General features: G+C 42.7%; 1 protein-coding gene across 5 annotated transcripts in view; it reads right to left on the bottom strand.

Moving 5' to 3' along the window:
- Positions 1-26,840, bottom strand: part of MKLN1 (muskelin 1) — a 389,751-nt gene that overhangs the window by 214,464 nt on the left and 148,447 nt on the right. For 4 of the 5 annotated variants that reach the window (XM_077994952.1, XM_077994953.1, XM_077994951.1 and 1 more), the window contains one exon: positions 8,482-8,601. In XM_077994952.1, coding sequence (XP_077851078.1) covers positions 8,482-8,486 — 5 coding nt within the window. In that variant the 5' untranslated portion in view covers positions 8,487-8,601. Of the gene's footprint in view, positions 1-8,481; positions 8,602-19,714; positions 19,786-26,840 lie in introns of all 5 variants that reach the window. The other variant, XM_077994954.1, reaches the window with a different exon arrangement.

Genomic DNA, 26,840 nt, shown 5'->3' with positions numbered 1-26,840 from the left:
CACAATTGTGGCTCACTGCAGCCTTAATCTTTAGGGCTCAATCGATCCTCCCATCTTAGCCTCCCAAGTAGCTGGTCCACAGGTGTGCACCACCACTTCCAGTCTTTTTTTTTTGAGATGGAGTCTCGCTCTGTCACCCAGGCTGGAGTGCAGTGGTGCAATCTCGGCTCACTGCAAGCTCCACCTCCTGGGTTCATGCCATTCTCCTGCCTCAGTCTCCCGAGTAACTGGGACTACAGGAGCCCACCACCATGCCCGGCTAATTTTTTTGTATTTTTAGTAGAGACAGGGTTTCACCGTGTTAGCCAGGATGGTCTCAATCTCCTGACCTCATGATTCGCCTGCCTCGGCCTCCCAAAGTGCTGGGATTACAGGCGTGAGCCACCGCGCCTGGCTACTTCCAGCTAATTTTTTAAAAAGTATATATGGGGCCTTGTTATGTGTCCCAGGCTGGTCTCAAACTCCTGGCGTCAAGCCATCCACCCACCTTCACCTTCCGAAGTGCTGGGATTACAGGTGTGAGCCACTGTACCTGGCCCACTGGGACTCCTTTTGGGATCGCTCGTATGCTTCAAACTACATGCTCCTGAGTTATAGCTCTTTTGTTATACAAATATTATTTTATCCAAATAAGATTATGACATTCTTATTTGAAACAAGAACCTGTCTTGTACATCTTTGTAGCCCATAAAAATCTTAGCACAGTACTTTAAATGGAATGGACATTCTGTAATTGGTAAACGAGAAAGAAAGCTTCCATTTGTCCATCTGTAAATGGAAAATAACAATTTCTACTGACTTGCCTCTCAGAGATAATGATGGCAGTGTTTCCTGGAAACAACTTTTTGTACCTGTAACAGAATGATATATCTGAAACACCCATTCCTACTGAGGCAATTCCTTGGAGGAGGAAAAAAAAGACAAACCTACATTTACTTTTAGTATGTTCTCCAATCCACGTGCAGATGAAACTGCTTGCAGATCACCCCACAAAGGAAAAGGCAGGGGATAATTCAGAAAATATAAGAGCTGAGGACTGATATCTTCTTAGGAACTTTCATTCATTCAATAAACATTCATCAAAGAACTACTATGTTCAAATATAGTCCATTGGCCGGGCACAGTGGCTCACACCTGTAATCCAAGCACTTTGAGAGGCCGAGGCAGACATATCACTTGAGATCAGGAGTTCGAGACCAGCCTGGCCAACATGGCGAAATCCTGTCTCTACTAAAAACACAAAAATTAGCCCGGCATGGTAGCGCATGCCTGTAATCGCAGCTTTTTGGGAGGCGGAGGGCACGAGAATCGCTTGAACCTGGGAGACGAAGGTTGCAGTGAGCTGAGATGGCACCACTGCACTCCAGCCTGGGCAACAGAGTGAAAATGTGTCTCAAAAAAAAAGTCCATAGATGCTGAGGAAACACACGCAGAGAATAAGGCATGATCCCAAGTCAGTAATTGTCACGCAATATGATGAATGGTTTTTATAAGAGCAAAATGCTATGGGGCCAGAAAAAAGGGAATGACTAACTATTGATGGGAGTTTCACCAAAAATACCTCACATTCAAGCTGGTCTCTTAAGACTGCATCAGGCAGAGGTGAAGTCAAGGGCATTCCAGGACCAAGAGAAATAGCTTTGCCTGAGCTGTTGCCAAGCAAACCACACCCTCAGCTCAGCCCTATCGTATCTACAGAGGCCTATTTTTATTCATTATCTTCATCGCTACTTTTTAAGAGAAGAAAAGAATGCTGACTTCTTCCCTAATTTTGCATCCATGTATTTTATATGCCAAAGAAAGGTGATTGTCAGGAGGGAAAATAGAAGTTGACTTGTGGCAAGTCCAATTACGACAGGTACTAACATCCATCCGATAATAAGTTAACACGGAAACGCTTACCTTTGCTGAGCTTCTACCTCATTTTGGAAAATTGGGTTAGGCTATCCTGTGAATGCGGTACCAGGGGGAAAGTGGACAAGATATGAGCGCATCCCGTGTCTCATTGCCCCACACCAGGAGGTTCATCTTTGGCAAACACTCCTTGAATGGGAATTATGGCTGAGGCCCTTTTTCCTCCCCTAGGCTGACCTTCACATCACTCCTCGGGGAACAGCTCAGTCTAGGGCACCGCCTAGCTTCCCGCCCAGGCCAGCCCTGCTGGGCCTCTGAGACTAGAGCTGTGCTGCTGATGAGTGGAAAAAAGGAGAAAAAACTCTTAGGACAGCAGCCAGGAGAGAATGAAAGACTGGCCAAACCCACCAAGGAGCAAACGGTTCCCCATCCTCACCCTGCAGCTTCCACTGGAAAAGTGGGGAGGCTGGGGAACCGGAATCTCAGCCTCAGAGTATACATCACTTGTCCTTGTTTTCCCAAGAAGCCTCTACCTTCCAGGCCCTGCCAGGAAGCTGGCAGCATTTTCCTGAAGCAGTAATAACAAGGACAGCGCGTTCTAGCCTGCCGGAGCCTGCTGGCTGGTCACTCTTTCCACTGCCTTTTGTTTTCATGCATCATTCCCCTCACTTGCTTCTCAGATTCCTCAGGGCTTTGAAAAAGCCACAAATGCTCCACACAGTGACACCACCCAGTGGGCTGGCAGACATCACTGACAGGCACCTTGCCCTAAGCGACCGCACGTATGCAAGCCCTGACAGCTGATACCCAGCCACACACCCGGTAAGAGGGAAGGCAGCATTCAAAAAGGGCCCACCCCTATTCACCTAGCTGGCAAAGGCAGGGCTTTAGATCAACTACAGTCCAGTGCACTGGTAAATCACAGACCGCTTTTTTATTCAAAGTGTATCTGTATGTTGGGCAGTGGTACTTCCCCCACCCTTTCCTCAAACATCTAAATCCAGTCAACATAGATGCTACCAACAGAGCACCAGAGTGGCCTCAGGGTGACAATTCACATATCAATATATTAGATTATATACTCATGCATACTTGGAGCAGACTTAACTTTATTTGTGTTTTAGAACCACCTGTAGCCTATTTCAAACCACACTCCAGAGTGAACCTATCAGAATCTATGAAAATAGGGCCCAGATATGTGTATTTTTAAAAATCTTGACAGCGTTGGTTAGAATGTGGGACAAGACAAATTCTCATATATCATTGATGAGATATATAACAATTGGTTCAGCTACTGTGGACAGTAGGCTGGAAGGCAATCTAGTCAAGTTGGAAGTGCGCATATCCTATTCCCTAGCAATTTTTGTTCTAGATATGTTCCCTAGAACTCTCACACACGTGTTCAAGGAGACGTACACCAGGGCATGATTTACATCATGATTTGGAATAGCAAAAAACTGGCCATAACAAATATCCACCCACAGGAGAATAGATAGATTCTAGAACATTTACACAGTGGAGCACTACATTGCAGTACTATATAATATAATATTATTATGTTTTATAGAATGGATTCATTCTACAAGTACCACAGATAAATCTCAAAATCATAATATTGAGAAAAAAAAGCTACAGAAAAAAATATGTACACTATTTATATGCAGGTTTAAACATGCAAAACTTGCCTATTGTGTAGTAAAACTATAAAAACATGTGAGAAGGACGCTCACAGTCTTCAACAGATTGGTTACCTCTGGAGAGAGTTGAAATGAAAAGGCCTTCTCAGCCGGGCACAATGGCTCACGCCTATTATCCCAGCATTTTTGAGAGGCCAAGGCGGGCAGACAGCTTGAGCCCAGGAGTTCCAGACCAGCCTGAGCAACATGATGAAACCCTGATTCTACAAAAAATACAAAAATTAGCCAGCTGTGGTGGTGCATGCCTGTAGTCCCAGCTACTTGGGAGGCTGAGGTGGGAGGATCACCTGAGCCCAGGAGGTCAAGGCTGCAGTGAGCTGTGAGTGCACCAGTGTACTATAGCCTGTTCTGGGCAACAGAGTGAGATGCTGTCTCAAAAAAAAAAAAAGAAAAGAAAGAAAGCAGGAAAGAGAGAGGAAGGAAGGAAGGAAGGAGGGAAGGAAGGAAGGAAAGAAGGAAGGAAGGAAGGAAGGAAGGAAGGAAGGAAGGAAGGAAGGAAGGAAGGAAAGAAGGGTGGGAAGGGCCTTCTCTTGTAACTAGAAGGTTTTACCATGGCAAGCTGTTATTATTTATTAAATCTGGATAGTGAGTCCATGTCCCACAGGTAACTCTGAGGGTCATGGCCATCCATAGCGGGAGGATCTTTTGAGATTCTTAGATTCTCAGTTACAGAAAATAAAAGTTTGATCTGTATAATGAGCTATCCCCATAAACATAAATGATACTGACGAGCCCTCTCAGTAATGTATGCAGATTGACACGCTGTTCACGAATGCAGGAGCTGTTGCACAGGCCCACTCCCCCTCCCTCACTAGGTGCCTATGTGACCTGCTGGCCTTGTGAGCATCCTAAACAGAGTCAGAGGTGCAGTGGAATGAAGATGGGGATTGGTCCACATGTGGAAATCATGACTATAGTCATACCCAGAGATTTCCAAACGTGGCTGAAAATCAGATAAAACTTGTAGTGCAATTGTCCATGCCCCACCCTCTGAGCATATGATACAATAGGTCTGACATGAGACTCTGGAATCTGTATATTTAAAAGGCTTGCCAAGAGATTCTGATGATCCACCAGGTTTGAGAAATGATAGCCAACCGTGGTTATATTCTATCAATGTTTTCAAAAAAGATGGGTAGGAAGAGAAATGGGAGAAGAGGAAGTAAAAAAATTAAAGAAGGAAGGGGAGAAAGAAGGAAGGGAAGGAGGGCCAGGTTGAGCCTTCAAGCCCAGCTCAGATCTCTCCTCCTCTATTTCTCCTAGACCTGTATAGCCTCCACGTCCCTCCTAATCCCCTGACCTTTGCTAGATCTCTAATCATCTGTAACATTCATTTGGCAATTATGTACTTCCCTGTATGTTGCTGTCATGGGCTACTGTTTAATCAATAAGTTTATGTCTTATTTTTTGAATTAGGCTATAAGCTTCTTCAGGACAAAGACCATATTTTCTTCATCTTTCTATTTCTTTTTTTTTTTTTTTTTGAGATGGAGTTTCACTCTTGTTGACCAGGCTGGAGTGCAGTGGCACTATCTCGGCTCATCACAACCTCAGTCTCCCGGTTCAAGCGATTCTTCTTCCTCAGCCTCCCAAGTAGCTGGGATTACAGGCATGTGCCACCATGCCCGGCTAATTGTATATTTTTAGCAGAGATGAGGTTTCTCCATGTTGGTCAGACTGGTCTCAAACTCCCAACCTCAGGTGATTCACCCGCCTTGGCCTCCCAAAGTGCTGGGATTACAGGCATGAGCCACTGTGCCTGGCCCATCTTTGTATTTCTAGTGTCTAACAAGATACCTCCCACAGAGTAAGCAGTAAAGCACCATGATAAGAATATAAGATAAAACAGGTTCAGAAATGTGGCAGTGGCTGGGCATGGTGGCTGTAATCCCAGCACTTTGGGAGGCTAAGGTGGGAGGATGCTTGAGGCCAGGAGTTCAAGGCCAGCCTGGGCAACATAGTGAGACCCCATCTTTGCAAAAAATTTAGAAATTAGCTGAGTGTGCATGTGTAGTCCTAGCTACTCACAAGACTGAGATGGGATGATTGCTGAGCTCACGAGTTGGAGGCTGCAGTGAGCTATGATCATGCCACTGCGCTCCACCTGGGTGACAGAGCAAGACTGTCTCTAAAACAAAAAAAGAAAAGAAAAGAAATATGGCAGGATACAAGATAAATAAACAAAAATCAATTGTATTTCTATACACTAGCAATGAGTAATCCTGAAAAATGAAATCCAATGCAATCTCTATCAAAATCCCAACATTTTTTTATTTTACAGAAATTGATAAGCTGATCATACTATTCACATGGAAATACAACCCAAAATAGCCAGAACAATCTTGAAGAGGAAGAACAAAGGTGGAAGAGGCATAGTTCCTGATTTCAAAACCTACCAGAAAACTACAGTAATCACGACATAAGGCATAAGGATACACATATAGATGAATGGAATAGACTTGAGAGACTAAAAATAAACCCTCACATTGGTATTGAATTGAATTTCTGAAGAGTGCCGAGACAACTCAATAGGGAAAGAACTGTTTTTTCCAACAAATATTGCTGGGACAACTGGATACCTGTAAAAAAAAATGAAGTTGGACTCTCAACACTATACAAAAAGAAAAAGATTAACTCAAAATGGATCATAGTCCTAAATGTATAAATTAAAACTATAAAACTCCTAGCAGAAAACAAGAGTAAATGTTCATGACCTTGGATTTGACAATAGTTTCTTAGATATGTCACCAAAAGCAGAAGTAACAAAAGAAAAAAATAGATACATTGAACTTCAAAAGTAAAAACTTTTGTTCTTCAAGTAACACCATCAAGAAAGTGAAAAGACAACCCACAAGACAGGAGAAAAATCTTTGCAAATCGTGTATCTGACAAGGGACTCATATCCAGAATATTTTTAAAACCCTACTACTACTCAAGAATAAAAAGACAAATAACTCAATTAAAACATGGACAAAGACAGCCTGGCCAACATAGTGAAAACCTGTCTCTACTAAAAATACAAAAAAAATTAGCTGGGTGTGGTGGTGTTTGCCCATAATCCCAGCTACCCTGGAGGCTGGGGCACAATAATTGCTTGAACCCGGGAGGTGGAGGTTGCAGTGAGCAGAGATTGCGCCACTGCACTCCAGCCTGGGTAACAGGGTGAGACTTTTTCTCAAAAAAGAAAAAAATAATTAAAAAAAAATGGACGAATAATTTAAATAAACATTCTGCCACAGAATATATACCAATGGCCATTATGCACATGAGAAGATACTTAACATTATATGTCTTTCAGGAAATGCAAGTCAAAACCACAGTGAGGTATCTCTTCACACCACAAGAATATCTATAATAACAAGAACAAGTGTTGGTAAGGATCTGGAGAAACTGAACCCTCATCTATTGCTTATGAGCACATGAAATGGTGGCACCACTTTGGAAAACAGTTTGGCAGTTCCTCAAAATGCTGAACATACAGTTACCAAATTACTCAGGAATTCTACTCCTAGCCATACGTATGCCAAGAGAAATGAAAACGTATGTCTACAAGGAAACCTGTACATGAATGTTCATGGCAGCATTATTTATAATGGCCTAAAGTGAAAACAATCCACGTCCATGAACTGATGAATGGGTAAACAAAATGTGGTATAGCCATATAATGGAATCTTTTCAGCCCCAGAAAAAAGTAATAACTACTGATGATAGATGCTACAGCATGGATGAACCCGGAAAACATATGTTAAGTGAAGGAACCCTGTCTCAAAAGACTATATATTATATGACTCCATTTATACCAAATGTCCAGAATAGGCAAATCCATAGAGACAGGGACTAGATTAGTGGTTGCCTGGGGCTAGAGTGGGCTTGAGGGTGGGGAATGGGAACAGGGAACGGCTGCTGATGGGTACAGGGGTTTTTTGGGGGATGTTGAAAACGCTGTAAAATTAGATAATTGTGATGGTTGCACAATGGTATTAATACAGTAAAAAGCCATTGAACTATACACTTTATTTTTATTATTATTATTTTTGAGACAGGGTCTTGCTCTGTCACGTAGGCTGGAGTGCAGAGGTGCAATCATGGTTCACTGCAGTCTCCACCTTCCCAGGCTCAGGTGATCTTCCCACCTCCACCTCCTGAGTAGCTGGGACAACAGGTGTGCACCACCACACAGCTAACTTATTTATTTTTTGTAAAGATTGGGTTTCTCTTTGTTGCCCAGGCTGCTCTTGAAGTCCTGGCCTCAAGTTATCCTCCTGACTCAGTCTCCCAAAGTGTTGAGATTACCAGTGTACACCTGGACCAAACTTTACACTTTAAATGGGCATTTTTTTTAATGGTATGTGAACTATATCTCAATAAAGCTGTAAAAGAAATAAAAAGATGACCCAGTTTTGAATTCTAGTTCAATTACTGTTGCTGATCATACCAAGCTCATTCTCCCTCAGGATCTTCGCATTTGCAAAGATCCATGTCGTGAGATCATTACCCCAAAATGTTGCACTGCTGGCTTCACATAATTTAGGTCTTCTGAATCTCTTATCCAGTGTTGCACAATTTCCCCCTACTCCTGTCAGTCATGTCAATTACCCTATTTTACTTTTCTCATAGCTTTAATCACTATTGAAATCCTCTTGTTTCTTAATTTACCAGTTTCCTATCTGCCTCTCCCACTAGAATAAAAGCTCCATGAGAATAGTCTTAGTCACAGCTCTATCCGCATGTCTGAAACAGTGTCTGGCACACAGTAAACATTCAGTAATAGATGTTGGATGTTGGATGAATGAAAGGTGGCCAACCTCCAAGTTTCACTTAATCTCTGTCAATCTTCATTTCCTAGCTACAAAGTGGCATTATAATAAAAATTACATTTAGTCCATAGGATTGGATTAAGAATTGAATAACAGTGCATGCAAAAACATACCTCATAGGCCAGGCACAATGGCTCAGGCCTGTAATCCAGCACTTTGGGAGGCTGAGGTGGGAGGATCTCTTGAGTCAAGGAGTTCAAGACCAGCCTGGGTAATGAAGTGAGACTCTGTCTCTACAAAAAAATAAAATTTTAAAAATTAGCTGGGCATGGTTGGTGCATGCCTGTAGTCCTAGCTACTGGGGAGGCTGAGGTGGGAGGACCGCTTGAGGCCAGGAGTTCGAGACTGCAGTGAGTTATGATCTCAACAGAATGACACCTGTCTCTAAAAAAAAAAAAGTTCATAGTAGACATTCAATAAATGTTAATAATCATTATTTTTACTATTAATACCACCACTACTACTCTCTAGTTAAAATGGTCCAGATGAGGATAATGAACAACTAAACTAAGTATTATCAATGGAAAAAGAATGCCTGGGTCCCATCTTCAAAGCTGGACAAGCTTTGCATTCAAGGGCCTTAGAATTTGGCCCCTCCTTAACCTAAATAATAATAAGTATAGTTATTATTGGATCACCTGGATTATAAAGAAGAGAAAACAATAAAAAATAAAGAAGGTGGCCAGGCACAGTGGCTCATGCCTGTAATCTCAGCATTTTGGAAGGCCGAGGTAGGCGGATCACTTGAGCTCATGAGTTCCAGACCAGCCTGGGCAAAATGGCAAAACCCCGTCTCTACAAAAAATACAAAAATTAGCCAGGCGTGGTGTGCCTGTAGTCCCCGCTACTCAGGGGGCAGAGGTGGGAGAATGGCTTGAGTCCAGGAGGCAGAGGTTGCAGTGAGCTGAGATCACATCACTGTATTCCAGCTTACATAATAAAGCCAGACCTTGTCTCAAAAATAAAACAAATAAAATAAAATAAAGGAGGAAAAGGAGGGGAAAAGAGAGAAAGACTAAAGAAAATTGCCCCAACAAGAAGAGAAAAGGAGAGAATGGGCAGATCTTATGTCTATTGATCATAATCCATTAACTTTTTTCCTTTATTTTTGTTGATATATAAAAGGTATACATATTTGGAGGGTACATGTGATAATACATTCATATAATTTGTAAAGATCAAATCAGTGTAATTGGGATATCCATCACCTTAAATATTTGCCTTTTTTAAAAAAGACAAATATTTAAATGCTAGAGACATTTAAATTACCCTCTTCTAGCTGTTTTGAAATGCACAATTGGCCAGGTGCAGTGGCTCACGCCTGTAGTCCCAGTACTTTGGGAGGCTGAGGCAGGTGGATTGCTTGAGGTCAAGAGTTCGAGACCAGTCTGGCCAACATGGTGAAATGTGTCTCTACTAAAAATGCCAGGCGTGGTGGCTCACACCTGTAATCCCAGTACTTTGGGAGGCCGAGGCGGTTGGATCACCTGAGGTCGGGAGTTTGAGACCAGCTTAGCCAACATGGTGAAACCCCATCTCTACTAAAAATACAAAATTTAGCAGGGCGTGGTGGTGGGCACTGGTAATCCCAGCTATTCAGGAGGCTTAGGCACGAGAATCGCTTGAACCTGGGAGGTGGAGGTTGCAGTGAGCCGAGATTGCACCATTGCACTTCAGCCTGGGCGACAGAATGAGACTTTGTCTCAAAAAACAAAACAAAACAAAACAAAAAATAGCTGAGTGTGGTGGTGGGCGCCTGTAATCCCAGCTACTTGGGAGGCTGAGGCAGGAGAATCGCTTGAACCCAGGAAGCAGAGGTTGCAGTGAGCCAAGATTGTGCCACTGCACTCCAGCCTGGGCAACAAGAGTGAAACTCCAGCTAAAAAAAAAAAAAAAAAGCACAATTGATTGTTGTAAACTATAGTTTACAATATAGATCACCCTCCTGATCTATCAAACACTAGGTTTTCTTTCTTCTTACTGTATATTTGTACATTAATCAACCTCTGTTCACCCTTCCCTTCCCCTTCCATTAACTTCTTACCCACTTATTAAATATTACACAAGAATTTAGTGAGCTTTCATTGAGTACAAATACTTGTACAAGAATTTAGTGAGCTTTCATTGAGTACAAATATATCAAGCCATATATTTGGCTCTTCCTTGGTGACTTAAAAGATCCATGTCATGAAGTCATCAAAGCATAAATCTGAACCACGTGGAGAGTGAGGCTGCTGCGTGGAAGCAGGTCATGCAGCCAGGGACTGACGCTACTGAGCAGCATCCACATCGAGGCTTGTCACATTTGTAATACTCCTCCCCAAACATCAGACAGAGTCACTGAAAGTTCTCCTTCACTGTCTTTTGTGAAGGAAATGATATGTTATAGTGGCATATCCATCAGGAAAGTTATGATTATGCTACCAGAACAAATGACCCCCAAACCTCAGTGGCTTACAACAAGAACAGTTTTGTTCCCATTCATGCTGCTTGTCCACGTTAAGTCAGCTGTGACTCTGCTCCAGTTTATCTTCACTCAGAGACCCAGACTGAGTGAAGCAGCCACTATTATCTGAAACATCACTGGTTGTCATGAAGAGGGAAAAGAAAAATGGTGAACCACACTCTGCCCTAAATCAACACACACATCCCTTTCACCCACCTTTCATGTGCCGTTGGCACATTGCTGCCCCCCATCCTCTTGGGATTTGGCCCTAAGATGTTCTCCCATGCCTGGAAATTCTGATTATGCACTTGCTGCGCTTTCCCATCTAGAACAGATCTCTGAACTTTGACCTCCCTTCAGACCTCTAACCCCTGACTCTGAGCTTGACTTTCCTTTCCGGATTCAAGTGCACATCGCTCTTCCTCTACGGATGACTCAACCCTAGCTCTCCCTCTCTCCCCAACATTTTTCTCCCAACTTTTTGTGCTCAGAAGCTGCCCTTACCTCCCCACCAGCGCCTGAATCTTCCCAAGCAATAGACCCAGAATAAAGGAGAGGGGGACACTGGAGGAAATGCTTCTGCGGTTTCCTTCCCTATGGAGTTTGACACTCCTAGCTCCCTGTCCTGCCTATCTTGTTCTTCCTCCTTAGAAGAGTGACTTAATCCAATTGATGAATGGGTGAAGATGACACAGTCTAGCACCTCCCTTCTTCCTCTTATGTATCTGCCTGCCCAGAATGAGGATATCATTGTGCCCTGCTTCTCTGGTGGGGCCAGGTCTTCTTTCTGACCCAACCCCGCTATCCCAGCATGGGAAGGCCTGTCCTGGTCAAACGTTGTTGCTTGTGACAGGGTGGATAAGTCTACATAAGTATGTCTACCTTCAGCTGTACCTTTAGCTTTCACAATAAACAGCCTTTATCAGTAATCAAGGTGGTTATGGACTGAATAACAACCTCTCAAATTTATATGTTGATATCCTAACCCATACAAGGTGATGGGCCGGGCACAGTGGCTCACGCCTATAATCCCAGCACTTTGAGAGACCAAGGCAGGTGGATCACTTGAGACCAGGAGTTTGAGATCAGCCTGGCCAATATGGTGAAAGCCGTCTCTACTAAAAATACAAAAACCACCCCCCCCCCCCGCCGCCAAAAAAAATATATCTACTAGCTGGGTGTCGTGGTGCATGCCTGTAGTCCCAGCTATTCGGGAGGCTAAGGCAGGAGAATCACCTGAACCTAGAAGGTGGAGGTTGCACTGCACTTCAGCCTGGGAGACAGAGTAAGACTCCGTCTCAAACAAAACAAAACAAAACAAAAAAACTAGGTGATGGTATTAGGAGGTGGGGCCTTTGGGAGGTCACCAGGTCATGAGGGTGGAGTCCTCATGAATGGGACTAGTGACTTCAGAGAGCTCTCTTGCTGTCTTTCTGCAATGCAAGGATATAGCAAGAAGTTGACTGTCTGCAACCTGGAAGATGCCCTTACCAGAACTTGACCATGCTGGCACCCTGATCTTGGATTTCCAGTCTCCAGAACTGTGAGAAATAAATTTCTGTTGTTTGTAAGCCAACCAGCCAATGGTACTTCATTATAGCAGTCTGAACTGACTAAGACAAAGGTGATATTTTGGTCTCCATCTGCTCACTCTTTGGTCTAACTTCTCATCTTGACCAGAGATGGAAAGTGGGTAACAAAATGTTACTAATGGGATCTTCTCAGAAGCCAAGAAGGGAAATGATTTAAAAGACAACTGTGTGTCTCAGTACTAAAAAAGGAGCTTTACAAATATTAGTTTATTTAATCCCTACAACCACCCCCGAATAGTGTTCCTTATTGTCCCATATCACATAGAAGGAAACTGAGGCTCAAAGAAGTTAAGAAACTTGCCCAAGTTCTCATAGTGAGTGGCAGATGTCTCTCTAATTTCAAAGCCCAAGCACTGCTTACAAGCTTGTCTTTGAGTGACACCAAGACACTCCTCAGGGACTGAGGCAGCAATCTCATCTCTCATCTTTTTTTTTTTTTTTTTTTTTTTTTGAGACAGGGTCTTGCTCTGTTGCCCAGGCTGGAGTGCAGTGATGCAATCACAGTTCACTACAGCCTTGACTTTCCTGGGCTCAGCTGATCCTCCCACCTCAGGCTCCCCAGTAGCTGGGACCTCAGTTATGTGCCACCACACTGTTTATTTTTGTATTTTTTGTAGAGTTGGGGTTTCACCATGTTGCCCAAGCTGGTCTCAAACTCCTGGGCTCAGATCATCTGCCCACCTCACCCTCCCAAACTGCTGGGATTACAGGTGTGAGCCACCACACCCGGCAGCAATCTTATGTGAATACCTTATCATAACCAACTGAGCTGGCAGTTGGGCAACACACAGGGAAGGCAAAGATGATACAGTCAAAGGACAAGAAGTAAGATGATTATAAAATTCTTGGCCGAAAAACATCAAGGAATCTATTTTTGCCAGTTTTCTTGAAGACTTTGAACAAATGACCTCCCCTGTCCCCAACTTATGTTTTGGCACCCCTACTTGTAAAATAACTTAATAATACCCATTCCTACTTAAGTCAGAGAACATGTCATGTTTCTCTGAGCCTGACCCCAGCACAGTTGTCCCTGTACTCCTACTTGCTATTGAAAAACAAATGTATGATCTATTGCCTCGGGTGGCACATAGAGTGAAAACAATTATAATGAATACTGAATGAACTTAACAATATATGAAAACCAGAAGTAGTGAATTGATGAACAGAAAGTGATATTAAAATGTCAGGCTGGGCACGGTGGCTCACACCTATAATCCTAGCACTTTGAGAGGCCAAGGCAGGATCGCTTGAAGCCAGGGGTTTTTTAAGAGATGGGATCTCACTACGTTGCCCATAAAAAATTAGCCAGCCATGGTGGTACACATCTGTAGCTCCAGCTACTTGGGACCTGAGGTGGTGGGAATCACTTGAGCCTAGGAAGTCAAGGCTGCAATGAGCTCTGATTGTGCCACTGCACTCCAGCCTGGGTGACAGAGCGAGACTCTGTGGCAAAAAAAAAAAAAAAAAAAAAAAAAAAAAAAGTCAGCCACAGGTATCTGATCCTTTAGACAGACAAAGCTTTGATCTGACCCTGAAGGACAGTCAGCTGGCCGGCTGAACCACAGTCCCTCTTTGTGAGCCAACAAACTCCTCAAATGCCAAGGGACCTGGCAGGGTTTCCAGGAGCTCAAACCACTGCTTTCTTCTCATCTTGTCCACAAAAACTCAGAAAGTGCAAGGGCACCCCACAGGCCACTAACCACATTCCCAGTGGTCCTCCAGGGAAATCTGATGCTAAAAAATGGACCTTTTCCAAAATAGGCTCAAGCCAGATGAGGAATTACAGAAAGGACAGTCCCCCATGGAAAATACCCTGCCTCTGAATCCCCAATGTCTTCATTAGGGAACTGAAAACACAGCCACACCAGCTGGTCTCAGCTGCTTTGAAGCACCGTGGCACAGTGGAAAGAGCAAGGCAGAGGACTGGCACCAGGGATGAGGTTTCTAGTCCCCAGCCCTGCCAAGTTCTAGCTGGGTTATCTTGGCAAAGGTACTTAACTTCTCTGGGCCTCACTCTCCTCATTTGTAGAACAAAGTTTGACCAGACTGTGATATCTTCTCATTCTAACATCCTTTCTCTCTCCTCTTTGGATTAGCATTTTACATTTGAAGACAATTAAGGGAAATTCTTGGCTGCTACGTTTTGCAGAGACCCTGCTTAGTATGGTTTGGCTGTGTACCCACCAAATCTCAACTTGAATTGTATCTCCCAGAATTCCCACGTGTTGTGGAAGGGACCCAGAGGGAGGTAATTGAATCATAGGGGCCGGTCTTTCCCATACTATTCTTGTGACAGTGAATAAGTCTCACGAGATCTGATAGGTTTATCAGGGGTTTCTGCTTTTGCTTCTTCCTCATTTTTCTCTTGCTGCCACCATGTAAGAAGTGCCTTTCACTTTCCGCCATGATTCTGAGGCCTCCCCAGCCATGTGGAACTGGAAGTCCAATTAAACTTCTTTTTCTTCCCAGTCTCTAGTGTGTCTTTCTCGGCAGCATGAAAACAGACTAATACACTGCTACTCCAGTGATCATGCCTGTCTCCTCTTCATATTCTTCATTGGCTTCCCTTTTCTCATGAGGGTAAGCCAAAATTCTCTTGATTGGCCCAAGCCTCTCTATACAGCCACTCTCCTCTCAGCCCTACCAATCACATATTTTATTTTCTGGCAATATTGAACTACTTGTACTTTCTCATAATACCCTGACTGCAATATTAAATATTTATTGAGCATGTACTGTATGTTAGACACATTTATAAACCTTTGCACATACTGTTTGCTTTGCCTGGTATGCCTTGGGTTAATTAGGGTAGAGCTTGCTGCTGTAATAAGCAAGCTATGAAATGTCAGTAGGTTAACACAACATAGGTTATTTCTTATCCATGTAGCAGCTCCATAAAGTCTTCCACCCAAGGTCCTTCTGTTTTGAAGCTCTGCCAGCCTCTCAGCTTCAGAGGCCTTTGCTTCCAGAGCTGGTAGCCAGGAAGGAGAAGGAAGCAAAGGCAAACCCACATCTTCATCTGTCCCAGCAATGACCCACATCACCTCTGCTCATGTTCCACTAATAAGAACTGGTCACCTGCCCCCACAGAGATGTACAGGGAATTGGAAGTTGTTTGGGCCACTTCTCATAAAAACATAATACTCTGCAAGGACAGCACAAATCTTTAATTTTTTTTTTTTTTTTTTTGAGATGGAGTTTCGCTTTTGTTGCCTAGGCTGGAGTGCAGTGGCACAATCTCAGCTCACTGCAACCTCTGCCTCCTGGGTTCAAGTGATTCTCCTGCCTCAGCCTCCTGAGAGCTGAGACCACAGGTGTGTACCACCACACCTGGCTAATTTTTGTATTTTTAGTAGAGATGGGGTTTCATCATGTTGACCAAGCTGGTCTCAAACTCCTGACCTCAGGTGATCTGCCTGCATTGGCCTCCCAAAGTGTTGGGATTACAGGCGTGAGCCACCATGCCTGGCTAAATATCCTTTTTTTTTTTTTTTTTTTTTTTTTTTTAGAGACAGAGTATCACTCTGTTGCCCAGGCTGGAGTGCAGTGGCGTGATCTCAGCTCACTGCAAGCTCTGCCTCCCAGGTTCACGCCATTCTCCTGCCTCAGCATCCCGAGTAGCTGGGACCACAGGTGTCTGCCACCACGCCTGGCTAATTTTTGTATTTTTAGTAGAGACGGGGTTTCATCATTGTTAGCGAGGATGTTCTTGACCTCCTGATCTTGTGATCTGCCCACCTTGGCCTCCCAAAGTGCTGGGATTACAGGCATGAGCCCCTGCACCCAGCCTCAAATCTTTGATTGTTAAATAGCCATCTCATGCCTTTCCTCAACGTGGCAAAAGTTTATTCACCCTTCAGACCTCAGTGCTACCTCCTTTGTGACGCCTTCCCTGACCTATGTAGGCAGATCTAGGCCCTCTCCTTTTCCTTGTCCCACTGCACTTTGCACTTTTCTCCATGACATTCATCACATTGTACTGTGTAGTTTACATGCCAGTCTCCTCAACTGGACTGTGATCCTTGAGATCAAGAATCTTGTAGTTTTATTTCTGTGTTCTGACAGTTTAGCATAGTGAATAGGAAGGAGTAGTTTTATAGTGATATTGAACAAATAAATGTATATAAATAAATAAATAATTGAATTAAACAGAAAGTAAATGAAAGAATCAATGAATGATTACCCTAAAAGAGAAGCTGGTCTTTACAGAGGAAGAAAGACCCCAGTTAAAAGAAAAAAAAAAATGATGATTCAAGGTTATCCAAGATATTTTTGAAAATAAGCTATTCATATAAATATTACTATTATAATTAACATTTTGCATTAATATTTATTTAGAACATTTCTCTCCCATAAGCTTCATGAAGGTAGGGACCTCATATCTATTATTCTTTGTTCTGACTCCAGCATTTAGCACACTGTCTCGCACATAGTAGGCACTCAACAATTATTTTGGAGTGAACAAATGGAAAATAAATGAAGAAATACATGAATGAAGATTGCACCCTTAACCCAATAATTCACATCCTAAGTGCATAACTTGGATTATAATAGGAAAGCATAGATGGACCAGTGAAAAGTTACCACCATAGGCTGGGCACGGTGGCTCATGCCTGTAATCCCAGCATTCTGGGAGGCCAAGGCGGGTGGATAACCTGAGGTCAGGAGTTTGAGACCAGCCTGGCCAACATGGTGAAACCCTATCTCTACTAAAAACACAAAACTTAGCTGGGCATGGTGGCACACCTGTAATCCCAGCTACTTGGGAGGCAGAGGCAGGAGAACTGCTTGAACCTGGGAGGCTGAGGTTACAGTGAGCCGAGATTGTGCCACTGCATTCCAGCCTGGGCAACAAAGCAAGATCTTGTCTCAAAAAATAAAAATAAGCTGAGCACGGTGGCTCATGCTTGTAAAATCCCAGCACTTTGAGAGGCCAAGGCGGGCAGATCACGAGGTCAGGAGATTGAAACCATCCTGGCTAACATGTTGATAACCCATCTCTACTAAAAATACAAAAAATTAGCTGGACATGGTGGCACACGCCTGTAGTCCCAGCTATGCAGGAGGCTGAGGCAGCAGAATTGCTTGAACCTGGGAGGCGGAGGTTACAGTGAGCTCAGATCTTGCCACTGTACTCTGGCCTGGATGACAGAGCGAGACTCCATCTCAAAAAATAAAAAATAAATAAATAAATAAAATAAAAATAAAAGTTACCTCCATAACTAGAAAAACGGCACAAAGTGCATGTCGGAACCTTACCACTGTTCCCTTGTACATCACCCTCTTTACATGAGATGATAACAAACATTATTTGAGGAAGCTAAAATCTCAATGGGAATGCTAGCCTGTGAGTAAATGAGGACAAATGGATGTCTCTAAAATAGCCGAACTATGAAATAGCCTTTGTAAATTGGTTAATGAGAGAAACAGGAAGAAAGAGTCCAAACAGTAACGGAGTCATGACAACCGTGAAAAATACATTGATCGAGAAAAGACAGAAACATTTAAAAATATTTTAAGAAGACATATTGCAATGAGCTAAATGTTTATGTCTCCCCCACATTTATACATCGAAACTTAACCCCTAATGTGATGAAATTAGGCAGTGGAGCCTTTGAGAAGTGATTAGGTCATGAGGACAGAACCCCCAGGAATGGGATAAGTGCATGCCCTTATAAAAGAGACCCCAGAGAGCTAGCCTGCCCCGTCCACCATGTGAGGACACAACAAGAAGACGCCCTCTATGAACTAGAAAGCAGGCCCTCACCAGACGTCAAATCTGCTGATGACCTGATCTTGGACTTTATAGTCTCCAGAACTGTGTGCAATAAATTTCTGTTGTTTACAAGTTACCCAGTTTATAGTATTTTGGGATAGCAACCCAAACAGACTAAAACAGATATGAGGACAGTTTTTCAAATGTTTATAACACATTTATTCTCTTCATAGGTCCCATGTGACAAAGTTTGGTTTAGATATGCCGCATGGCTTTGGGCAGATGACTTGCCAGATTTTGTAATGAGAACCATCTGATGAGAAGAGCAACGTGCAAGTGTGTTCGCAACTTACAATCAGCATGTCTGCATGGGCTTGGTCTAGGTACCTTGGAACTCTGGAAAGTCCTATGTATGTACAAGTTAAGTTCCAGTTTGGACTGATTTGTGGTAATAATAAGCTTGATGGATGGACTTTTTCCAGAAACTGACCGAGACACTAATGGTAGGTTTGGTCATTAAATAAACTGAAAATAAGATAGCATATTTATTTTCCACATCTTTGATGATACGCAAGAACAGGACTGTCTGCCTGTTCTGAGGAGCTCTCTGTTTTTCTGTGTGGCAGAAACTGCTATGAACTGAGCTTGGAGCTAGACTGTACTTCCTAGCCTCTCTCAACGTTGGGTAGGGCCATTGACTGAACTCAGTCAAAGGCATGCGAAAGTGATGGGTGCCAGTTTCAGGTCTGGCCCATAACAATCCTCCTGTGCAGTTCTCTGCAGGCTCTCTTTTTCACCGGCTGGGTGGAAAGGACTCTGGGGACGCCGCGGAAGACAGAGCCCCAAGATGGAAGGAGGTTATGTGCTTGAATTACTGCGTAGAATCAAATCACCACATTCCACACACCTCCACTTCTACCAATCTGTATTGCACTGTGACAAGAACAGTATTTGCTTGGGGTCAAACCATTTAAATTTGGAGGTCATTTGTTATTACAATTAGCCTATCTGACCAATACAATCCCTTTGCCCAACTTTCCTGTTGGTCACAAGTAGAAAGAGAGACTAGGGTAAATTTCTGGAGTCTCAGTGCATGGCTTCAGATGATCTAGACAAAAGAAGGCATCAGCAGCCAAGCTCAACATCAAGGAATTTTGCAGGATTCTGGAGTGAATTTTAAAGCCTTAGAAATTCCCACAGAGCTGAAACCATGCATCTCCTTATCTCACTGTCTCCTCTGGACATTTTTATATTCTTGGAAGAACAGTGAATAACCATCTCCAAACTAGTTCTCGTGTAAAACCCAACCCAGCCTATGTGATTTATTTAATATGTCTGGAGTCTAGTCAATACCACACTTAAACCTGTCTTGTGTTTGTCTTTTGTTAAACATGGTAATTAAAAAGAAGAAAAAAATAAACTGGTAAGAAACTTTTGTGTTTAGAGGTACGTAATATTTTTAAAATTATTATAAAATGTTGTGGTTGAGCACAATACTAATGGGCAATTATGGAGAACCCAAATGCTGTGGTGAAAATGAGGTCTTTGGGTGTTTGCCTGAAGATGTTATTGGGAAACTATTGTTTACTTACCAGACTTTGAAAATTAAGTCCTTCTTCAAGTAGCCTCCGGGTATTAAGGACAATAAATAAAGATGTGCTGACTGAAAACATTTAAAAAACAACTTGTTACAGCCCTTAAAATAATAAGGTATAAATTCAGTTTAAAACAGAATATTCCAAATTCATCTGGCCTGCCCAACAGAACACCAAGATTAAAAAGCTGGAATCTACTGGTCAACTCTCTAAAGATGTCGCACCAAATGAAGTTTAGCAGGGACCTGGGACTGCAGTTCTAGTAAATGCTAGATAGCTTCTGGCTGTTCATTGTAACCCTGAGCCCATTTATGGAAAGGCAATGACCTTATCTTCCTATCCTGGAGGTGTCTACAGGGAGAGAAAAACCTGGAAATAGTCAGGACCCTGGTGGAGGGAAGAGGTAAGAGATGTAGAAGAAGGTCTTATTTATGTATATGTATGTATATATGTATGTATTTATTTATTGAGACGGAGTCTTGCTCTGTTGCCCAGGCTAGAGTGCAGCTGCAGGATCTTGGCTCACTGCAACCTCCGCCTTTGGAGTTCAAGCAATTCTCCTGCTGTAGCCTCCCAAGTAGCTGGGACTACAGGTATGTACCACCATGCCTGGCTAATTTTTGTAATTTTAGTAGAGATGGGGTTTCACCATGTTGGCCAATCTGGTCTCAAACTCCTGACCTCAAGTGATCTGCCTGCCTCAGCCTCCCAAAGTGCTAGGATTACAGGCATGAGCTACCACGCCCAGCCAGAAAGTCTCATTTCTTAGAAGTGAGATGAGAGAGGTTGACTTAGGATAGTACTTTTCTCTTTGGGAAAAAATATTCTATTGCCTTATTTTCAAGGGGCTTAAACTAAGCTTGTGTGATCTTCCAACTTTCCACAAACTTTCCTTCTATCCTTTTTCCCCAAGACACTCTATTCCTTTTTCTTTCCACCTAAAGTGCTAAATTTCCATAAACATGCAGACTTGGTACTTCTGAGACAATCACCTAGGAATCAAGCAGAGGAATAGGCAAGCCTAAGGAAATGGAGCTAAGGCATTAGTTCCCATGGGAAACTATGGAGCCAAGGAACTGAGTGTCTCCCTCAAGATAGGGTCTGTTCATCAACACAAAGGATGTGGGACTTCCTTGTACATTCCCTAATCAGAGCCCTTAGACTAGACAGTTCTTGAGGGAGACCTGTGTGGCCATGCAGAACTATGTTAACGTGAGTGCTTTGCAACCTCTTCTGTCAATGATCAGATTCATTGTTCCCCCAAGAGCTGTATGCTTTGAAAAACTTTTATCTACCAAATAAATTACATTTACAAAGAAAACACATTAAGTATTTATTGTGTATGAGGTATTGTATGAATAAGTGCCTTACACATATTATCTAGAATTCTCACAGTAGGCTGCAAAATGGTAATTATTACCCCATTTTACAAATGAGTATATTGGTTGAGAGATGTTAAGTAAATTGCCCACGACGATTGCAAGAAACAAAATTCTGGTTCTGGTAGACAGCCTCACCTCTCTACCATATTCTTTCCAGTGTACTCCCTTTATTCTATAGATAACACACACAATCTGATTTTTTTTTTTTTAAGATGCAGTCTTGCTCTGTTGCCCAGGCTGGAGTGCAGTGGCATGATCTCAGCTCACTGCAACCTCTGCCTCCCGTATTCAAGCAATTCTCGTGCCTCAGCCTCCCAAGCAGCTGGGACTACAGGTGTGCACCACCATGCCTGGCTAATTTTTGTATTTTTAGTAGAGATAGGGTTTCGCCATGTTGATCAGGCTGGTCTCAAACTCCTGGCCTCATGTGATCCACCGGCCTTGGCCTCCCAAAATGTTGGGATTACAGGTGTGAGCCACAGAACTTCTTAATATGAGATGCAGTTTTTACTATGAGTTGGTGCTGCATGACCTCCACTACCTCGCAGGCCCCCACTCTCCCCAAAAAGGAAAGAAACCTTCCATTATTTTAGTTAACTTGGTCAGGCTTTATTGAGGGTAAATATACAATATCTTCCAGGCTTTTTTTGAAGTACTAGACATAGTTGAAGCAATGCCATTACTATCCTATAGAACTAGGAGAGCCTGGAGAACCTGGAATGGAAGCTGGGTAGGAGGGAATTCACATAGACCCAGCCACAGCCCCTCCTCCGCTGGGATTCTTCCACTCCTTTGATTCTATGGAGTGTTCAGTAACAAACCCTGGGCTGATGTGAAGCAGGAGAATTTTTCTGGAACACAACATTTGGTAGGCATCAGGGAATCAGGGAAGTATGCCAGCCTAGGCTGTGGAGTGGCAAAAGGAGGAAATGAAAGAAGAGTGGGTGGGGAGAAAGAGGGAGAAGGAGCAAGGCAGAAGAAGAAAGAAAAAAGAGAGAAAAAAGAAAGAAAGGGGCTGTGCATAAAGAGGAAGAAAAGAGAACAGGATGGCTGACTCTATACTGTTTGGCCTTGCAAACTACCATGGGGTCTTTGTCACCAAACATAAAAAGTAAGTGCCAGTGGAGGTGAGAGACATGTGTGCCTAAGTCCCCTGGGAGGGCTATTGTTGAAGCATTATTTCCTCAAAGGTACTTTTGCTCCCTCCTTACCCAAGTGAAGTCAGAATCTTTAAAAATTATAGAATAGGCCAGGCGCAGTGGCTCACACCTGTAATCCTAGCCCTTTGAGAGGCAAAGGCAGGTGGATCACCTGAGGTCAGTAGTTCAAGATCAGCCTGGACACATGGTGAAACCCCGTCTCTACTAAAAATACAAAAAAATTAGCTGGACATGGTGGTGGGCGCCTATAATCCCAGCTACTTGGGAAGTTGAGACAGGAGAATTGCTTGAACCCGGGAGATGGAGGTTGCAGTGAGCCGAGAGCGCACCATTGCACTCCAGCCTGGGTGACAGAGTAAGACTCTGTCTCAAAAAAAAAAAAAAAAAAAAATTACAGAAGAAGTGGAGAAAATGTATTTTACTAATTCCAGTTGCAAAACAAAAAGTGTTAGTCTAGTATCCTAAGGTTAGATTCTGTCCTGCTAAGGCAGAAAATTCACAACCTCTCTAGCTGAAAAACAAAAGTACAAAAACAAAAAATGAACACAAATAAGCAATAATAACTAAAAAAAAAAAACAAACCCAAAAACCGTCTGGGGATCCAGAAATATAGGCAACCTTAGGCAGAGTTTACCTGATGTGGGTATTTAATTGCTATATATAAACAAAAGTATATATATGGATATTAAAAATAACTCATTTTCCTTAGAAACCCAAATTCTTACTTTTGTAAATGAAACTATTCAAAATTAGTTCCTTATGTTTCCCTGGGTCACTTATTCAGTGTACAGTAGCTAAAAGACAAGAAGTAAGCATCAAACAAAGAGGACAGATGCATACTTTTTCCTTACTCTAAATTTAAATGGTATTCAAGAAACATCTTAAGATTTGTTTGTTCTGCGTCTGAAATAGATGCTCTTCCTTAATTTTTTATTCGGTAATCTGAAGTGATTTGTCCGAGTTAGGGGAGGAGTGGAGGGCAGGGCTATTTTAAAATGCCATAAAGGCTCTCCTGTATCTGAATTCCCAAAGTGTTCTGTCTTTAGTAAGTGTTAGCAAAAAGATCTATTTGTCTAGGGTTAAATTCTGGCTCACTACCAATTTCAGAGTACCTTCTTACTGGGCCCAGAGAAAGAACAGTCTCTGCTAGACCTCATATTCCAGAAAGGTTTGCCCTGATGGAACACTCTGGGAAACAAACTTGAACTCCTGTGTCTACTCCATAGAGAAGGAAAAGCCTCTGCCTTTATCTTCTTATCCTTTATACAGGATAAAGGCTATATCCTGGGTGCCAGGCAACTCCTCAGAGTCCCTTTATCTGAACAGGTAAAGTGGGGACAATCATTTCTTGAAAGTGCAATCAGGCTGGGCGCAGTGGCTCACACCTGTAATCCCGGCACTTTGAGAGGCCAAGGCAGGTGGATCACCTGAGGTCAGGAGTTTGAGACCAGCCTGGCCAACACGGTGAAACCCCATCTCTACTAAAAATACAAAAATTAGCTGGGCATGGTGGCACACACCTGTAGTCCCCAGTACTTGGGAGGCTGAGGTGGGAGAATTGCTTGAACCCAGGAGGCAGAGGTTGCAGTGAGCTGAGATCGTGCCACTGCACTCCAGTCTGGGCTACGAAGTGAGACTCCGCCTCAAAAAAAATAAATAAATAAAAATAGGTGCAATAATCAGTTCTTCATTTTAAGAAACTTATATATGTATATTTTGAGACAGGGTCTAGCTCTGTTGCCCAGGCTAGAGTGCACTGGCATAATCATGGCTTACTGCAGCCTCAACCTCTCAGGCTCGAGCAATCTTCCCACCTCAGCCTCCCAAGTAGCTGAGACTACAGGCACATGCCACCACACCCAGCTAATTTATTATTATTATTGTTAATTGTAGAGATAAGGTCTCACTATATTGCCCAGGCTGGTCTTGAACTTCTGGGCTAAAGTAATCCTGCCTTGGCCTCCCAAAGTGCTAGGAGTACAGGCATGGGCCACCACATATGGTCTTAAAAACTTACTTTTAACAGGCTGTTGTCACCTTAACCCAGTGAACAGTATTGGCCTCATCAACAGTGGGACAACCAGACATTATGTACACAGCATTACCTGTGAAGAATTCTTACCAAAATGTATCACTCTTTTCAAGCCTTTAGGTCTAATTTTCTGTTTATAAGAAATGCGGAGAACGGAAGTACAAGTTTAAGAATGCAATAAAGAAGGAATCAGACAAGGTAGAACATTCTGTAGAAAAACTGCCCCAGAATCATCAAGACGTCAATGTCATGAAAAACAAAAAAATGTATGTGAGTGTGGAAGAAGGAGACAGTTCTAAATAAAGAGCCTTAAAAAACATAATAACCAGGCCGGGAGTGGTGGCTCATGCCTGTAATCCCAGCACTTTGGAAGGCCGAGGCAGGCAGATCACTTGAGGTCAGATCAAGACCATCCTGGCCAACATGGTGAAACCCCATCTCTACTAAAAATGCAAAAATTAGCTGGGTGTGGTGGTGGATGCCTGTAATCTCAGCTACTTGGGAGGCTGAGGGAAGAGAATTGCTTGAACCCAGGAGCAGAGGTTGCAGTGAGCTGAGATAGCACCACTGCATTCCAGTCTGGCGACAGAGCAAGACTCTGTCTCAACAAAAAAAAAGAAAAAAAGAAAAAAAAAAGAAACATAATAACTATAAATGAAATAGTGGATCTTGTTTGAATTAACCAGAATTAAAGATATTTTGGAGGAGGGGGAAGTGGGGAGCTACTCTTTTTTTTTTTTTTTTTTTTTTTTTTTTTGAGATGGAGTCTCGCTCTGTCACCAGGCTGGAGTGCAGTGTTGCAATCTCGGCTCACTGCAAGCTTTGCTTCCCGGGTTCAAGCGATTCTCCTGCCTCAGCCTCCTGAGTAGCTGGGACTACAGGCGCACACCACCACGCCAAGCTAATTTTTTGTATTTTTAGTAGAAACGGGGTTCTACCATATTGGCCAGGATGGTCTCAATCTCCTGACTCATGATTTGCCCACCTCAGCCTCCCAAAGTGCTGGGATTACAGGTGTGAGGCACTGTGCCCAGCTGAGTTATTCTTTAAAAAAATTTTTTAAATTTTAGATTCAATGATTTGTTATATAGGTTAATTGCATTTTATAGGGGTTTATTGTACAGATCATTTCATCACCCAGATAATACACATAGTACCCAATAGGTAGTTCTTCTGTTATCTCCCTTCTCCCACCCTCCACACTCCAGTAGGTCGTCATGTCTGCCGTTCTCTTTTGTACTCACACTTATAAGTGAGAACATAAGGTATTTAGTTTTCTGTTCCTATGTTATTAATAGTTCGTTTAGTACTATGGCCTCTAGCTCCATCCAGATTGCTGCAAAGGACATGATCTTTTTTTTTTTTTTTATGGCTGCATAGTATTCCATAGTGTAGATGTACCACATTTTCTTTATTCAGTCTACCATTGATGGGCATTTAGCTTGATTCCATGACTTTACTATTGTGAATAGTGCTTCAGTGAACATATGCGTGCATGTGTCTTTATGGCAGAATGATTTCTATTCCTTTGAGTATACACCCAATAATGGAATTGCTGGGTGGAATGGTACTTCTGTTCTCAGTTCTTTGAGAAATCACCACACTGCTTTCCACCATGGGTGAACTAATTTACATTCCCACCAGCAATGTATAAGTGTTCCCTTTTCTCTACAACCTCACCAGCATGTTATTTTTTGACTTTTTAATAGTGGCCATTCTGACTGCTGTGAGATGGGGTCTCATTGTGGTTTTGATTTGCATTTCTCTAATCATTACTGAGGCTGAGCATTTTTTCATATGCTTATTGGCTACATGTGGGTCTTCTTTTAAAAAGTGTCTGTTCATTTCCTTTGCCCACTTTTTTATGGGGCTGGCTGTTTTTTGCTTGTTAATTTGTTTAAATTTCTTACAGATTCTTGATATTAGACCTTTGTTGGATGCATAGTTGGCAAACACTTTCTCTCATTCTATAGGTTGTCTACTCTGTTGATAGTTTCTTTTGCTGTGCAGAAGTTATTTAGTTTAATTAGATCCCATTTGTCAATTTTTGTTTTTGTTGCAAAATTGCTTTTGGCATCTTTGTCACAAAATTTTTGCCAGGGCCTATGTCCAAAATGGTATTTACTAGGTTATCTTCCAAGATTTTTATAGTTTTATATTTTACATTTAAATCTCTAATCCATCTTGAGTTGATTTTTATATACGGTATAAAGAAGGAGTCCAGCTTCAGTCTTCTCCGTATGGCTAGCCAGCTATCCCAGCACCTTTTATTGAACAGGGAATCCTTTCCCTGTTGCTTGTTGTTGTTGACTTTGTCAAACATCAGATGGTTGTAGATGTGCAGCTTTCTAGGCTCTCTATCCTGTTCCATTGGTCTATGTGTCTGTTTTTGTACCAGTACCATGCTGTTTTGGTGACTGTAGCCCTCTCTATTCTGTTCCACTCATCCATGTGTCTGTTTTTGTATCAGTACCATGCTGTTTGGGTTACAGGTAACGTCATGCCTCCAGCTTTGTTCTTTTCGCATAGGATTGCCCTGGCTAGTCAAG

This window comes from Macaca mulatta, chromosome 3, assembly GCF_049350105.2.
Source record: "Macaca mulatta isolate MMU2019108-1 chromosome 3, T2T-MMU8v2.0, whole genome shotgun sequence".
NCBI lineage: Eukaryota > Metazoa > Chordata > Mammalia > Primates > Cercopithecidae > Macaca > Macaca mulatta.
Note: the sequence above shows the minus strand (reverse complement) of the source record. Positions and strands in the feature narration are given on the sequence as shown.